Source organism: Salmo salar, chromosome 27, assembly GCF_965601325.2.
Source record: "Salmo salar chromosome 27, fSalSal1, whole genome shotgun sequence".
NCBI classification, from domain to species: domain Eukaryota; kingdom Metazoa; phylum Chordata; class Actinopteri; order Salmoniformes; family Salmonidae; genus Salmo; species Salmo salar.
Window position 1 is genome coordinate 34,542,732 of NC_138317.1, and position 18,600 is coordinate 34,561,331.

The 18,600-nt window shown below is 42.9% G+C and overlaps 1 protein-coding gene across 1 annotated transcript in view; it reads left to right on the forward strand.

Moving 5' to 3' along the window:
- The first annotated feature begins 5,509 nt into the window (after positions 1-5,509).
- LOC106588960 (gamma-aminobutyric acid type B receptor subunit 2) overlaps positions 5,510-18,600 on the forward strand; it is a 471,406-nt gene continuing 458,315 nt past the window's right edge. Inside the window, exon 1 of the mRNA XM_014178545.3 lies at positions 5,510-6,702. Within this exon, the coding sequence (XP_014034020.3) occupies positions 6,391-6,702 (312 nt within the window). The 5' untranslated portion in view covers positions 5,510-6,390. The remainder of the gene's footprint in view (positions 6,703-18,600) is intronic.

Consider the following 18,600-nt stretch of genomic DNA (forward strand, 5'->3'; position numbering starts at 1 on the left):
GATCATCTACAAGACCCTGCTAGGTAAAGTCCCCCCTTATCTCCGCTCACTGGTCACCATAGCAGCACCCACCTGTAGCACGCGCTCCAGCAGGTATATCTCTCTGGTCACCCCTAAAGCCAACTCCTCCTTTGGTCGTCTCTCCTTCCAGTTCTCTGCTGCCAATGACTGGAACGAACTACAAAAATCTCTGAAACTGGAAACACTTATCTCCCTCACTAGCTTTAAGCACCAGCTGTCAGAGCAGCTCACAGATCACTGCACCTGTACATAGCCCATCTATAATTTAGCCCAAACTACTACCTCTTCCCCTACTGTATTTATTTATTTTATTTATTTTGCTCCTTTGCACCATATTATTTATATTTTATCTTTGAACTTTCTTCAAACTACAAATCTACCATTCCAGTGTTTTTCTTGCTGTACTTTATTTACTTTGCCACCATGGCATTTTTTTTGCCTTTACCTCCCTTATCTCACATCATTTGCTCACATTGTATATAGTCTTATTTTTTTTTTATATATATATCTTTTTTTTTTTTTTTTTTTTCTACTGCGTCATTGATTGTATGTTGTTTTACTCCATGTGTAACTCTGTGTTTTTGTATGTTGTCGAACTGCTTTGCTTTATCTTGGCCAGGTCGCAATTGTAAATGAGAACTTGTTCTCAACTTGCCTACCTGGTTAAATAAAGGTGAAATAAAATAAAAATAAAATATTTTACACACACTTGAAGATAACCATTAACAATTATTTCTGATAAAAAACACAAATTCTATGGACCTATAGTATTTTGAAAATAAACTTGTCATAGAAAAATGTCCTCATCAACCTATACACAATACCCCATGATGACAAAGCGAAAGCAGATTTTTAGAATGTTTTTGCACCTTTATAAAAAAAGCTAAACTGAAATACCTTATTTACATAAGTATTCAGACCCTTTGCTATGAGACTTGAAATTGAGCTCAGGCGCATCCTGTTTCCATTTCTACAACTTGATTGGAGTCCACCTGTGGTAAATTCAATTGATTGGACATAATTTGGAAAGCCACGCACCTGTCTACATAAGCTCCCACAGTTGACAGCACATGTCAGAGCAAAAACCAAGACATGAGGTCGAAGGAATTGTCTGTAGAGATCTGAGACAGGATGGTGTCGAGTCACAGATCTGGGGAAGGGTACCAAAACATTTTTGCAGCATTGAAGGTCCCCAAGAACACAGTGGCCTCCATCATTCTTAAATGGAAAGAGTTTGGAACCACCAAGAGTCTTCCTAGAGCTGGCCGCCTGGCCAAACTGAGCAATCGGGGGAGATGGGGCTTGGTCAGGGAGGTGACCAAGAACCCGATGGTCACTCTGACAGCTCCCCAGAGTTCCTCTGTGGAGATGGGAGAATCTTCCAGAAGGACAACCATCTCTGCAGCACTCCACCAATCAGGCCTTTATGGTAGAGTGGCCAGACAGAAGCCATTCTTCAGTAAAAGGCACATGACAGACTCCTCAGCAAAAGGCACATGACAGCCCGCTTGGAATTTGCCAAAAGGCACCTAAAGGACTCTCAGACCATGAGAAATAAGATTCTCTGGTCTGATGAAACCAAAATTGAACTCTTTGGCCCGAATGCCAAGTGTCACGTCTGGAGGAAACCTGTCACCATCCCTAAGGTGAAGCATGCTGGTGGCAGCATCATGCTGTGGGGATGTTTTTCAGCGGCAGGGACTGGGAGACTAGTCAGGATCGAGGGAAAGATAAATGTAGCAAAGTACAGAGAGATCCTTGATGAAAACATGCTCCAGAGCGCTCAGGACCTCAGACTGGGGCGAAGGTTCACCTTCCAACAGGACAATGACTCTAAGCACACAGCCAAGACAACGCAGGAGTGGCTTTGGGACAAATCGCTGAATGTCCTTGAGTGGCCCAGCCAAAGCCCATACTTGAACCCGATCGAACATCTCTGGAGAGACCGGAAAATACCTGTGCGGCGACGCTCCCCATCCAACCTGACAGAGCTTGAGAGGATCTGCAGAGAAGAATGGGACAAACACCCCAAATACAGGTGTGGCAAGATTATAGTGTCATACCCAAGAAGACTCGAGGCTGTAATCACTGCCAAAGGTGCTTCAACAAAGTACTGAGTAAAGGGTCTGAATACTTATTGAATGTGATATTTCAGTTTTTTATTTGTAATACATTTTCAAACATTTCTAAAAACTATTTTTGCTTTGTTATTATGGGGTATTGTGTGTAGATTGATGAGAGAAAAAACATGGAAAGAGAAGTTGCCCCTGGCATGGTGGATTCAAATTGCTGTTTGATGTTCTGTTTAGGAGAAGTGTAGGCTACAGCAAACAATTTCAAATAATTGCCTATTGTTCTGTTCGACTTCAAATGTCGCTGGAGAAATGCAGTCAGTCTTGTGTGGGTAGTTTGGGGTTGGAAAGGGATTGATGCCCTTGGCGACATACAGGTAATGGGGAACAAAGACTGCATGTGAAAGGCTTTCACAGGAACGCTACAGTAGGCATTTACCCCCCTTTGCGCACAACCACTTAACCCAGTGGTTCCCAACCAGGGGTACTAGGAAACAAGGGGTACTTCAGAAGACTCATGAGACCATACTGGTAAAATGCACATGAGGGGGTACTTCAGTGGTACTCTGGGCAGAGCAAAATTCTGTGGGTGGTACAGAAAGCGGAAAAGGTTGGGAACCACTGGCTTAAGCTGTCTAATTTTGTCCCACAGAGAGCGCCGCGTCTAATGCAATGATACAGGATGTGGAGAGCGTCATCCTCCACCTTCATCCCTTAGAAACTTGACTCAAACGGGACAACAAAATCCTTTTTGTCATAGTGTACCTTCAAGAAGTATTGTGTTTAAAATTCAGTGAGCATACATTTTAATGCAGTGCCCACTAAAGCCAAAGTCACAATTAGGCTGCCCATACTGTATGAGGGAATAATCGTCTTGAAAATGCTTGGTGGCAGTGTTTATTTAACAAGGCGTTAATACCCCCATAACCTGCTGCTGAGAGGTCCATAACATGCATTGGTTTATGTCTCTGACACTTGTGTGGCATTCGACATTCTCTTCTGCTCTCATATTTTAGATAATTTATGAATTTATAATCCTGCATGACTGCGCTTCTTTAAAGGAATCCCGTGATTGCTTATCTTGTGATTCAACATATTCAATATACACCATTTTGAAATGTATATGCTATGTTTATATAGCCTACATAATATAGAGTAAGCAATCATTTTAGCCATAGTCATGTTAAGTTATTTTAAGTCCATGCAGACGTACAGGAGGTTGGTGGCACCTTAATTGGGAGGACAGGCTCTTGGTAATGTCTGGAGCTCAGTGAGTGGAATGGTATGAAATACATGAAACACATGGTTTCCAGGTGTTTGATGCCATTCCATTTGCTCCGTTCCAGCTATTATTATGAGCTGTCCTCCCCTCAGCAGCCTCCTGTGATGTTGAGGCTATGTTATACATGCATGCAACCTGGACTAAGGGGTAGATGTAACATAGTAAAAGTCAATCTGGGACACACCAATTAGTATGATACACTAGGTTTCGTATGGTATGTATTCATTTGTGGATGTCCATCACCTATTTTGTATTATATGTTACCAATTACAATTTGTATGATACATTACGACTTGCAATTTGTACAATATCTTACGAATTGCAGTTCGTACAATATGTTACGAATTTGCAAAACATATGATATGTTGCTAGGTGGCTAATATTGGTTAGGTGGCTAATGTTATCTAGGGTAGGTGTTAGGGGTTAAGGTTAGGAATTAGGTTCAAATGTTAGGGTTAAGGTTCGCTAACATGCTAAGTAGTTGCAAAGTAGTAAATAACTGCAAAGTTGCTAATTAGCTAAAGTGCTGAAATGCTGAAATTGGAACAAGCAACTTTTGGGTTGCTAGACGTTCGCCTACCCATCCACCCCGGCCAACCACCCTACTTCTTTGCCTTAAGTTTACCTTCGGTCTTATGTAACCATACCAAAAAGAACATATCATACTGATTTGAGTGTCCTGGATTTATGTTTATTATGTTTCCCTGCTCTATGAGATCAGGATGGTTTTAAGAAGTAGGCTAGCCCATAGAGCCATTGCGAAAATACACTATATACAGAAAAGTATGTGGACACCCCTTCAAATTAGTGTATTCGGCTATTTCAGCCAAACCCGTTGCTGACAGGTGTATAAAATCGAGCACCGAGCCATGCACTCTCCATAGACAAACATTGGCTGTAGAATGGCTTTACAGAAGAGCTCAGTGACTTTCAACATGGCACCGTCATAGGATGCCACCTTTCCAACACGTCAGTTCGTGAAATGTCTGCCCTGCTGGTGCTGCCCCGGTCAACTGTAAGTGCTGTAATTGTCAAGTCGAAATGTCTAGGAGCAACAATGGCTTAGCCGCAAAGTGGTAGGCCACACAAGCTCACAGAATGGGACCGCTGAGTGCTGAAGTGCGTAAAAAAAGAGTCTCCTCAGTTGCAACACTCACTACCGAGTTCCAAACTGCCTCTGGAAGCAACTTCAGCACAAGAACTGTTCGTCGGGAGCAGCCGCACACAAGCCTAAGATCACCATGCGCAATGCCAAGCGTCATCTGGAGTGATGTAAAGCCTGCCGCCATTGGACTCTGGAGCAGTGGGAACGTGTTCTCTGGAGTGATGACTCACGCTTCACCATCTGGCAGTCCGACGGATGAATCTGGGTTTGGATGATGGCAGGAGAACGCTACCAGCCCCAATGCATACTGCCAACTGTAAAGTTTGGTTTTGGTGGAGGAGGAATAATGGTCTGGGGCTGTTTTTCATAGTTCGGGCTAGGCCCCTTAGTTCCAGTGAAGGGAAATATTAACAATATAGCACACAAGGACATTCTAGATGATTCTGTCCTTTGGGGAAGGCCCTTTCCTGTTTCAGCATGACAATGCCGCTGTGCACGAAGCGAGGTCCATACAGAAATGGTTTGTTGAGATTGGTGTGGAAGAACTTGACTGGCCTGCACAGCGGCCTGACCTCAACCCAATTGAACACCTTTGGGATGAATTGCAACACCGACTGCGAGCCAGGTCTAATCACCCAACATCAGTACCAAACCTCACTAATGCTCTTGTGGCTGAAATGATACAAGGCCCTGCAGCAATGTTCCAACATCTAGTGGAAAGCTTTCCCAGAACAGTGGAGGCTGCAGTTGCAGCAAAGGGGGGACCAACTTCAAATCAACGCTCGTGATTTTGGAATGAGATGTTCAACGACCAGGTGTCCACATACTTTTGGTCATGTATTGTATCAGGCTACACTTGACAACCCCTCTTGCATGTTTGAAACCCTGACTCTCTGCTAAACAGAAAGCCCATTAAATCAACTTTGCCTGTCAGGCGGCTGATGCTTACACAAGAGCTTGCTCCATCCATCCATCCATCCCTCCTCTGAGTCCCCCACCCTCCCTCTCTCTCTCTCTGTCTTCCTTTTTCCGCATTTCTTTTGCTGCTCCCACTCGTGCGCGCTCTGAGTAGCAGCAGACAGTGCTAAATAAGTGAAGCCTTTTCAGAGGCAATAAGGCAGCCGCAGCAGCAGCATCGTCCGCAGCAGCACACACACTGACAGTCGCGCGGGCTGTTAGAACGCCGACGCTATCTGGTCTCGCGCACTCTGGACGCGCTGCAAAATTACTTTGAATATTCTCTATTTAGGCTCTCCAGAACAATTTCCGTATTCTCTTCGACCTTAATAGGTTATATATTGTTGTGCGCTGGCACGGATGTTCTATTAGGCTACCCTGCTGTCTCTTGGCTGGTGAAAATACTCGGGAGGTGAATTTGTATCCAACTGTCAACGAGAGTGGATGACTCTGGTCGACCTCTGTCATCTTGAAGTTGTCTTATTTGGGCTTTTTGAGCATCCTACGGACTGTGAATTGTGATGTTCTTGTGCCATTGTCGCGCTGCTTCACCAGGTTGAGAGGATAGTGTTTGAGTTGGAGAGATTTTAACGCGGAAACCTTGTGCATCACGGAGACCAGGAGGAGAGAACCGTCAGCGCCAATAACACCTGCAACAGAACGCGTCTCCGTTTCTTCCATATATGGTGCAACATCAAAACTGGAACCTTGGAATAATCCTACAGAAAACCTGTCATCGAGAATAAATCTGTTTTAAATTCGCTGTGATAGGCTACACTCGGGTTGAGGTTGCTCGCTGCTGTTGAACTCCCTACCTAGGCTACGGTTGCTGTTTTACTGTTTGGACCATTTTAATATATTCTCCTCTCGGCTCGGACGACCCCGAATTTGCGATGCTTGAGCAGTGAGACCTGGGTGGGATCTTATTTGGTCGTCCTGCACGCCACAGTAGCATGGCCCCGTCGCGAAGGCACTGCGGATGGGAGATGACGCCTCTGTCGGGATGCCTGCTCCTGTCCATCTTGGCGTTTCAACCTGCGCTAGCCAAGGTCTGCAATGACTATACGAGGCACGGTCAGGACAACAGCTGGTTCTCGGGGGATGATGAGAAGTTGCCCATCATGGTGCTCATGCCGATGAACGAGTCGGCGCTGATGAGCAGCATTAGTCAGGGCATCGAGCCCGCTGTCCAACTGGCCATCCAGCACATACGAGAGTCACAGAATTACAAGTTTTCACTCATCACCAAAATCTACGACACCGAGGTAAACTCATTCACCCACTCTGCCCCATGTCCTTGGTAGCATAGGCTACATGTGCTTTCGCTTTGGGCTTCAGGGGCAGATAAAACGCTTCAGACCGCTTTGGTTGTTAGCGCGCGTGTATGTCTCTGTTTGTGTGTGTGTGTGTGTGTTTAAGGGGGTGTAGCCTACACTGCCCGGCAGGCAGCGCTCACAGGCAGCGCTTCCATTTGGAAATGGTTGGTAGGCCTACATCTGCGCATTGTTCCACAACTTGTTTTTATTTTTGTATAATGCCTGGAGATTGTCTGCTGTTGCCTTATTTTACGCCTGCAACGTTAGGGTACTGTTCGATTAACACAGGAGCATACACTATCGGATGTTGTCATTACATTTTGTTGTCTTTAAATGTTGACACATTTTGTCGTCATCAATTCATGATCAAAAGGGCCATTTCTGCTTAATTTGCAGTAGGTGCCACAAGCTCGTGATCAAATAACAATATTTCATAATCTCTGCTTTTTTATTTAACCTTTATTTAATTAGGCAAGTCAATTAAGAACAATTTCTTATTTCCAATGATGGCCTATCCCGGCCAAACCTAAACGGGATGACTCTGGGCCAATTGTGCACCGCACTCCCAATCACGGCCGGTTGTGATACAACGTGGAATTGAACCAGGATCTGTTGTGACGCCTCCAGCACTGAGATGCCGTGCCTTAGACCGCTGTGCCACTCGGTGGACCAATGTGAGTTTAAACCTAACCCTAATATTAACCCTAACCGTAACCACACTGCTAACCTTATGCCTAACCCTAACCTTAAAATAAGACAAAAAAGCTATTTTTCGTTTTCATTCATTTTTACATTAGGCTATAGCCAATGTTTGACTTTGTGGCTGTGGTAACTAGCGGTAACCAGTCATTATAGCAGTGATGCAGGATGTAATTGTTGTCACAATTAGGGAAAGGGGGATACCTAGTCAGTTGTTCAGGAAGATGCCTTAATTGATCAGGGGCAGAAGGACAGATTTTTACCTTGTCAGCTCAGTACAGGCAGTGGTGGAAAAGTACCCAATTGTCATACTTGAGTAAAAGTATAGATACCTTCATAGAAAATGACTCAAGTGAAAGTCTCCCAGTAAAATTCTACTTGAGTAAAAGTATTTGGTTTTAAATATACTTTGGTTTGCTTAATATAAGGAATTTGAAATGATTTATACTCTTACTTTTGATACTTGACTGCACCATTTTATTTTTTTATTTTTATGTACGCATAGCCAGGGGCATGCTCCAACACTCATTTACAAATTAAGCATGAGTTTAGTGAGTCCACTACATCAGAGGCAGTAGGGATGACCAGGGATGTTCTCTTGATCCAGTGAATTAGACTATTTTCCTGCCTTGTTAAGCATTCAAAATGTAACGAGTACTTTTGGGTGTGAGGGAAATGTATGGAGTAAATGTACATAATTTTCTTTAGGAATGTAGTGAAGTAAAAGTTGTCAAAAGTAAAGTACAGATACCCCAAAATATGACTTAAGTAGTATTTTTACTTAAGTACTTTACACCAATGTGTACAGGAGCCTGTCAAGATTGATTTAGCTGATGGTTAAATTTGAAATAAATATTATGGCTATAATAACTGAACAAGGTAGGTTATCATTAAACAGCTTGAAAGAGTATCTGTGCCGTAGAGACCTCTCTAACGCCCATAAAGCTCCTATTCAAACTCCCATTCACCAGCTCTGCAAGCATTATAACGTCAAAATACGTTTGTTGATCATCAGATATGGAGTTTCGCTGAGCAACTATCTTCATTTACTCCCATTACGGCCACTATATACTTCCAAGAAAGTTCTAAATAAAAATGTACTGTACAAGCAACCGAAAAAAGCCTCTTCAGCATCTCTAATGTATTCAGCTGTTTTAATGGGATTTCCACCACCATTTCTCACATAATTAATATCATACAAATTATAATTTGTAACATATCTACAAAATCGATGATGGACATCCACAAATTAATACATACCATACGAAAAGTAACATATCATACTAAATGGAGTGTCTCGGATTTCCGTACAGAATAATACAAATTCCTCTGAGACCAGGTTGGGTGCATGGGCATGGCATAGCAGTGATTGGTTGAGGAGGCGAGAGAGGTGATATCGAGGATATTATATAAACATCACGTTACCTTGTCAACGTAGAAGCAGGTTGAAGGTCAGAGTCCAAAACTGCGGTGCTCACTCAAGCTGATTTAATTGATGAGGTTTGCAGTGAATGGTCTCAGGTATCTTCATTGAGGAAACACGTTTGCAAAACGATCGATGTGACTAATTCCGTTATGAATGATGCAGTTAAAATTACCCAGGAGTTAATTTAAGTGTTGAATAAACCTCATTACCTGTTTTAACTGATTTGTCAGTCTGCATTCTACAGCTGCCAGCATTTAGGTATTTATTGTACTATTTATTTACTGACTTATAAGACCCATGTCGGTGATAAACACTCTAGTCAGGTTGAAGTGTGGAGGAAGGCTGTCACAGAACACTAAAAATAGGTAGTGTGCTGACTCCCAAATTACACCCTGTTCCATATGAAGCGCACTGCTTTTTCAAATGCATAAAGGCACAGGTGTTTCCGTGCCGCTGTGAACAAAAAGTTCAAACAACAGTATAATCTGTCGGACAGCAGCAGGACAGTGATGAGTGGTCACGAATGGCATACAGCATGCAAGTCCAGGAATCCACCTCTGCCCATAGGATTAAATATACTACTGGCATATTTCCCCTGGTTGAAATATGAGCTGTAAACAAGAGGTCAGTTGATCGGTCAGTTGGACATTCATTCTGGGGATGAATGAATGAATGAATGAATGAATGGATGGATGGATGGATGGATGGATGGAGGAATGAATGAATGAATGAATGAATGGATGAATGAATGAATGAATGAATGAATGAATGAATGAAGGAAGGAAGGAAGGAAGGAATGAATGGATGGATGAATGAATGGAGGAATGAATGAATGAATGAAGGAATTAATGAATGGATGGATGGATGGATGGATGGATGGATGGATGAATGAATGGATGGATGAATGAATGGAGGCATGAATGAATGAATCGATGAATGAATGAATGAATGGATGGATGAATGGATGAATGAATGGATGGCTGATTGATGAGTTTACTCCTATAATGGCCAAAGTGCCCATTGAGTTCAAATTGTAACGTTTTTGTATTCAGAATGTACTAATCAAGAATATAAGATGTTCATATATTTCTCAGGAAATAAGAAGTAATCAATATTGTCATGGAGGAGTGATTTAACAGGTTAATGACTTATTTCCTATGAGTGAAAAAGTACAACAAACAAGACAAGGGAAGCATGTGTATTGGTGTTATCAACAGCTGTCAGGATGAAGATTCTTGCCAAGGACAACCATTTACAAGCAGTTGGAAGCCTTTTCTTTCTCACAAATCCTGCCACCGCATGATATTCAACAGACTGTTCAAAAGTGCAATTTACTATCCGTGGTCTGTCTACATAGTAATTATAGATTTCTTAGAATAAAACACATGGAGAATAGAAGAACAAGTGAGCATCAGCATGAGACTGAATAAACAGTGTATCTAGTGTAATTGAATGCATGCGTGTATCTCTGATTTTATTACTGTCTTTTCTTAATTCTATTCATCATAGATGGACACCTGTTAGGACGGTGGACACAGTTTAATGGTTATAATTCTTCCAAGAAGATGACTCCGCTGGCCTTGACAGCTTTGAGATGCTAGATTCAGTCATGGTTCTGGTCTGTTTACACTAACCACTTTGTTGAGTGGCGAAGGGAAGGGTGTGTTATGGAATACTATACATTACGGGTTCCTGATTATGTCATCTTCTCCATCTCTCACACACAGATACTTCCATGCATGGGCGTGCATAAACTCACTCTCTCTCACGCACTTTCTCTCTGTCTCTGTCTCTCTGTCTCTGTGTTTTATGCACGCAGTATGACTGTATGGTATGGTGGGGTGTGCTGCTGGGGCTGGATGCTGCTGGGATTAGGGCTGGATGCTGCTGGGAATAGGGCTGGATGCTGCTGGGGCTGGATGCTGCTGGGAATAGGGCTGGATGCTGCTGGGAATAGGGCTGGATGCTGCTGGGGCTGGATGCGCCTGGGAATAGGGCTGGATGCTGCTGGGGCTGGATGCTGCTGGGAATAGGGCTGGATGCTGCTGGGAATAGGGCTGGATGCTGCTGGGAATAGGGCTAGATGCTGCTGGAGGTAGGGATGGATGATGCTGCTGGGAATAGGGCTGGATGCTGCTGGGGATAGGGCTGGATGCTGCTGGGAATAGGGCTGGATGATGCTGGGAATAGGGCTGGATGCTTCTGGGAATAGGGCTGGATGCTGCTGGGAATAGGGCTGGATGCTGCTGGGAATAGGGCTGGATGCTGCTGGGAATAGGGCTGGATGCTGCTGGGAATAGGGCTGGATGCTGCTGGGAATAGGGCTGGATACTTCTGGGAATAGGGCTGGATGCTGCTGGGAATAGGGCTGGATGCTGCTGGGAATAGGGTTGGATGCTGCTGGGAATAGGGCTGGATGCTGCTGGGAATAGGGCTGGATACTTCTGGGGATAGGCCTGGATGCTGCTGGGAATAGGGCAGGATGCTTCTGGGAATAGGCCTGGATGCTGCTAGGGCTGGTGATCATGTCCAAACTCCCCTAACACCTCTGAGTACAGCTAAGAGGTGCTGTCTGGCTTGTGGTGCAAAGTGTTAGCCGAGAGAATGAGGATGTAGTCAGTGGATTGAGGGTTTTCTGGTCTGAGTTGCTCAGCAGCCGGTAGCACTGCTCTGTACTGAGCAGCCATCTTCTAGTAGGAACACAGAGGCTTCATGTCTGAACCACAGTACATCTCTTGTGTTCCAAATGGCAACCTATTCCCTATTTAGTGCACTACGTTTGACCAGGGCACATAGTGCACTACTTTTGACCAGAGCCCTATGTAGAGAATAGGGTGCCATTTGGAACACAAGAGATGTACTGTGGTTCAGACATGGAGCTGTAGAGTCAGACACCATGGTAATGCTGCTAGCTCATTGTCACAGGGACCATCATCAGACCCCTGGGTAAAAAGTCACTGTAGGGACAGAGGCAGGTAGAGCTGCTATCTGCTGTTGTCTGTCTCTATGTGTTCACCGTGCATAACTGAGTATCCATGTACATAAATCTATATGTATTCACCATAACGTAAGCACAACTCAGTCTATGTACATACTTTTGTATACAGTATATAGTGTATGTGGACACCCCTTCAAATTAGTGGATTAGGCCATGTCCGCCACACCCGTTTCAGACAGATGTATAAAATCGAGCACACTGCCATGCAATCTCCATAGACAAACATTGGCAGTAGAATGGCCTTACTGAAGAGCTCAATGACTTTCAATGTTTACAGGTTAGCCAGGATACCTTTTAGGAAAATTTGATTAATATGTGCATCTCGTCTTACACGGCAAAACCATCCAGCATTGTTTTCACCTGCAGTGTGAATGATCGTTATTGATTTGAAATCTATATCTTCTGGATTGGAATTGCGGGGTGAATGTGTGGTGATGGGGGGGGGGGGGGGGGGGTTAGAGGCTTGGGCTAACATCAGGAGAGGATGAAACAGGAGTGAGACGTCACAGATGGGGGAGACGCACGGAATCTAAATCCATTCATTAGCCCCCATCAGGAGGAATAAGGGGAGATGTGGGCTGTGACCCAAATGGTACCCTATTCCCTACATAGTGCACTACTTTAGACTACCGTTCTGGTCAACAGTAATACATTATGTCAATCGTTATGTAGGGAATAGGGTGACGTTTGGGATGCGACCTGTGATTTTATACATCTCACTCCTCTCCGTCTTACAGTGATTCAACCCCTTGTGTTGTCATTCATGGGGATGTAAAAGATAAATAAGGGGATGTTTCATCTGAAATGCCTGAGTGACAAGGCAGCTGGTGTGTGTTGCTGCTCTTTAGAAGCTCCCAGTCTTGGATATTTTTTTTTTAAACTACCGTATCTGGCTTCCGGGTTAAGCGGGCAGGTGATAAGAAGTATTTGATCCTGCTTGTGTAAACCAGATATTCATGTGTTTATTTTTCGTAACAAGCCATTGTAGTCATGTGATACCACTGGCCTCATATAACCATGTAGAGTATCATGACTTGTGTTTGAAAGATAATCCACAGTACAGCTATGGACTGACCCTGTGCTTCTGAGAGGAATAAATGCTGTGTGATGTCACATTTCTACACACTTTGCAGGAGCCCCCATGGTGCAACAGAATGTGGCCTTGATATGTTGTTCGACATATACAGTATATATGCTTTTTTTTCCCCCCAGGATATTGGGTTTAATTTAAATTAAATCAAACTTTATTTGTACAGCACATTTCTTACAGTGAATGAATTTCAAAGTTCTTAACAAATAAAATAAAAGCTGAGAGATTTGTAAATTATGAGAATGAAAATAGTAACAATAATACGTGTAGTAGTGGCACTTCAAGGTATCTAGAAATCTAGGAAATGTTTTTATTTTTGCTCTCTCACATTTTGTGGCTGTATTGTAATAGTCACACATTCACACTTTTCTAAAATCATCCTAAGAATCCTATGTCAGAATAATTTGTTAGGCAGGAGAGAGAATCTTCGATGGTTCGATTTTGTACAGTTTGCCAGCACATCTAACACTCTCTCTTGTCTGAAACTATTTAAACCTGCATATTCAAACCAGCTCTCTCCGACGCTCTTCCCGAAGGGGTCTCACATGTACATGCCACATGCCATATATAATTTAAACATCTCTCGTCCATTAGCCGCTGTAGTCTTGACCCCTGAGAGGTCAACTCTTGTCATGAGAGAGGAAGGTAAGTAAGAAGAGATACTGGGGAGAAACCGCTGTGATTTGAGGCTGGCACTGTCTATGTCCCAAATGGCACTCTATTCCCTACACAGTAGTGCACTAGGGTGATTCCATACCAGGACAGCCCAAAATATATTTTGGGTATCTCAAATTGTTCTGGCAATCCTCACATAGAAACGTAATTGGGAGTAAGGATGTTTAACATGCTTTTTACATTTGTATCATTTTAAATTAATTTTTACCACGATGAAAGTGGCCATTTTAGGATCAGCACTCCCACCCTGAGACGCTTTATGAATACAGGTCCTGGAGGAGATCTCAACCAATAATAAGAGACAACCTATTCAAGAGGAATAAATGAGCTTCCTTTCAATTCTTATACTGTATGATAACTGCTGGGACAATTCCATTTACTGATGTTAGAATCAGCAGCTTTCAATTGTATTTCCTCAATGAGGAATTCGGAATATTAAATCAAATGGTGCTGTACCAAGTCTTTTACTTGATTTATTATTTTAAAGTAGTGTATTAGTGATCTATTACCAGTCTTTGTGTGGGGAAAACAATCCACATTAACCAATGGTCAATTAATAGGTTACATACAGAATTATCATGTAATTACCATAGTGAATTATTGTAATGTTTGTTTATTTGTCAATTAATCCCATAATGGATGGGTTGCCAGTTGGCAATTTGACACAAAAATAAAATGTCATTAATTCATTCAAATAAAATGTCATTCATACAGAATACCCTAGTAGTCATTTAATTGGCTACTTCATATGGAGGACCAAAGTACTAAATATAAATACATTAATATATAATTAATAAATCATATTTTAAAATGATTTAAGAATATGTGCTGCATTATTAGGAAATCTTTTTTTCATAATGTCACTTTTTGTTTTTTAACTATTTAATTTCATAATAATAATTGTATTTCCCAATGGCTTTTTTCATTAGAACATTTATCATTTCATAATGGCGCCTTCTGAATTTCATGTCCTTTTTCTTTTCATGGCATTATTCATTTCATGGCCTTTTTCATTTCATGGCCACTAGTTCCATAATCGCAAGAGATATGTCAATCAATGCAAGTGGGCAAGTAGGTCATTGGTCCAACGCTCTGATATAGGTTTGTGGTTTTCATCCATTGTTGAACAGAGTATCTACATCCAAAATAGGGCAACACGAGATCGACTTCAGCGATATCTTTGACTTTAGCCAGTACATTTTTTGTTATTATATATTTTTTAACAGCTACGGAGTTTAATGGCTGTCAAAGGAGAAAACTGAGGATAGATCAACAACGTTGTAGTTACTCCACAATACTAACCTAAATGACAGAGTAAAAAGAAGGAAACATGTACAGAGTAAAAAATATTCCAAAACAGGGCCTCCCGAGTCACTACAGACCTGGGTTTGATCCCGGCCAGGAGTCCCATAGGGCGGCGCACAATTGACCCAGTGTCGTCCGGTTTAGGGGAGGGTTTGGCCGGAGGGGCTTTACTTGGCTCATCGTGCTCTAGTGACTCCTTGTGGCGGGCCAGGTGCCTGCAAGCTGACCACGGTCGTCAGTTGAACTGTGTTTCCTCTGACACATTGGTGCAGCTGGCATCCAGGTTAAGCAGGCAGGTGTTAAAGAGTGCGGTTTGGCGTGTCATGTTTCACCACTCTCGAGCTCATTGGGGAGTTGCAGAGATGAGACACCAGAGTTTCTGGGTTCGAGCCCAGGCTCTGCCACAGCTGGCTGTGAGCGGGAGGCCCATGGGGCGGTGCACAATTGTCCGGGTTAGGGAGGGTTTGGCCGGCAGGGATATCCTTGTCTCATCGTGCACTAGCGACTCCTGTGGCAGGCCGGGCGCAGTGCACGCTGACCAGGTCGCTAGGTGTACGGTGTTTCCTCCGGGTTGGATGTGCGTTGTGTCAAGAAGCAGTGCGGCTAGGTTGGATTGTGTTTCGGAGGTTGCATGGCTCTTGACCTTTGCCTCTCCCGAGTCCGTACAGGAGTTGCAGCGATGAGACAAGACAGTAGACACTACCAATTGGGGAGAAAAAGGGATAAAAATATAAAATTTTTAAAAAAGATTGAAATTGGGAGAAAAAGAAATATGTCCTGAATACAAAGCGTTATGTTTGGGGCTAATCCAGCACAATACATCACTGTACACCACTCTTCATATTTTCAAGCATGGTGATGACTGCACCATGTTATGGGTATGCTTGTCATTGGCAAGGACTAGGCACAGGCAAAACGCTAGAGGAAAACCTGGTTCAGTCTGCTTTCCAAAAGACACTGGAAGACAAATTCACCTTTCAACAGGACAATAATCTAAAACACATGGCCACTACTTTTGCCTTGCAATCTTGTTCAAGGGCTTTGAACCAATGACCTACTTGACCTTGTCCACTTGCATTGATTGACATATTGCGATTATGGAAAGAGTTGCCATGAAGTGAAAAAGGCCATGAAGTGAAAAAGGCCATGAAATGTAGAAATACATAATGTGATAAGTTGTCATTATGAAATGTTCTAATGAAAAAAGCTATTGGGAAATACTATGTATGATTATTCATTTAAATACGGTAACATTATTTTGAAAAGTGACAATGAAAAAAGATTTCGTAATAATGCAGCACTTATTCTTGAATCATTTAAAAATAAAATGATATACTTCATGATGTATAAAAAAAATCATTTATTTTTCATTGTGAGTATGTGGTATTTGATTATTTATTCATTTCTATATTCATTTATTTATAAATAAAAAATGTTGCACTTTGGTCCATAAATTCACAGCTATTTTCTCCAGGTGGTTTTCCAAAAGATGAGCAGTTAAAACGTTTGTGTGTTTGTGTTTATGAAAGTGCATCTTGTGATTACAGACCCTTTACTGATACTGCGTCCCAAATGTCACCCTAATGCCTATATACTGTAAATGGAAAAAGGTGCCATTTCACATCACTTCAACAGGTGATGTGTAGGGCCCAGTACATTATAACAGGTGATGTGTAGGGTCCAGTACATTATAACAGGTGATGTGTAGGGCCCAGTACATTACAACAGATGATGTGTAGGGTCCAGTACATTACAACAGGTGATGTGTAGGGTCCAGTATATTACAACAGGTGATGTGTAGGGTCCAGTACATTATAACAGGTGATGTGTAGGGTCCAGTACATTACAACAGGTGATGTGTAGGGCCCAGTACATTACAACAGGTGATGTGTAGGGTCCAGTACATTACAACAGGTGATGTGTAGGGTCCAGTACATTAAAACAGGTGATGTGTAGGGTCCAGTACATTATAACAGGTGATGTGTAGGGTCCAGTACATTATAACAGGTGTTGTGTAGGGTCCAGTACATTACAACAGGTGTTGTGTAGGGTCCAGTACATTACAACAGGTGATGTGTAGGGTCCAGTACATTACAACAGGTGATGTGTAGGGCCCAGTACATTACAACAGGTAATGTATGTGACTACAGTATTTAGAATTGCCCTAGCAGTTTCTCCACAGGGCACATTGTATCTGTTTTGAGTTGATTGCATTTTCCCCCACTCTTTTTGTTGTTGTTGTGGGGGAGTAATTGAGAAAATTAGATTGTTAGCGGGTATCTAGCAAGAGAGACTATATTGCTGTTATCAGCGTCCCTGGCCCCGGCTGGCCTGTTGTGTAGACCTAGTCAAAGGCTAATCGTGTGGACTGAAGGAAATGCTGAATTTGAGTTCAAACATTCTTTCTTCGTCTTAAACGGCACTCTATCCCTACATAGGACACTGGTCAAAAGTAGTGCACTATATAGGGAATAAGGTGCCATTTGGGATGCACACTGTAAGAAAGGCTCTGTTTGTTGTTGCTCATGAGGCGTTTTGAATGTAACGTGCGATTGGGCTTGACCGGAATCGCTGTTGGCAATTTGCTGTTAAATAATGGGGAAAAAACAATAAGCAGGGATATGTTTGAAAATACAATATTGTCACTGGCTTTTTGATTTAAATTAATTTCACATCTTTATTTGTGCATGTTATTATTGGAACACTGTTGCTTGTATTGTATTGTTGGTATTGATGCGGTACAGTGGCATCTTCTGAAGCCATTGTCTGTGTCCCAAATGGCACCCTAATGGCAGTATGTAGGCAATAGGGTGCAATTTGGGACAAAGCCATTGTGTGTCTGTCTCTTATATTAGCCCACAAATGAGACCCACAGTCATTCTGAAAGGTGCCGGACCGAGCAGCTGGCTGTCATTAACATTAAACAAACATTTGCTTTCTGATTCGCTCACGGCTACCAGGGGCTAAAGGGAGGATAACTTTTGAGGAATACACTTTAGAGTGGGGAGGGGATAGATAGATAGATAGATAGATAGATAGATAGATAGATAGATAGATAGATAGATAGATAGATAGATAGATAGATAGATAGATAGATAGATAGATCAGGCTCTGATCAGGCCCTACACCCAAACAAGGGCACTGCGTTCATCCACCTCTGGCCTGCTGGCCCCCCTACCTCTGAGGAAGCACAGTTCCCGCTCAGCCCAGTCAAAACTGTTCGCTGCTCTGGCACCCCAATGGTGGAACAAGCTCCCTCACGACGCCAGGACAGCGGAGTCAATCACCACCTTCCGGAGACACCTGAAACCCCACCTCTTTAAGGAATACCTAGGATAGGATAAAGTAATCCTTCTAACCCCCCCCCCCCCCTTAAAAGATTTAGATGCACTATTGTAAAGTGGTTGTTCCACTGGATATCATAAGGTGAATGCACCAATTTGTAAGTCGCTCTGGATAAGAGCGTCTGCTAAATGACTTAAATGTAAATGTAAATGTAAATGTGGTGAGAGGGGATAGATGGGGGAGAGGGAGTGGTGGGGAGAGGGGATAGAGAGAGAGTGGTGGGAAAAGGGGATACTATAATTGGGGGGGAGAGAGAGTGGTGGGGAGAGGAGATAGATGGGGGAGAGAGAGGTGGGAGAGGGGATAGAG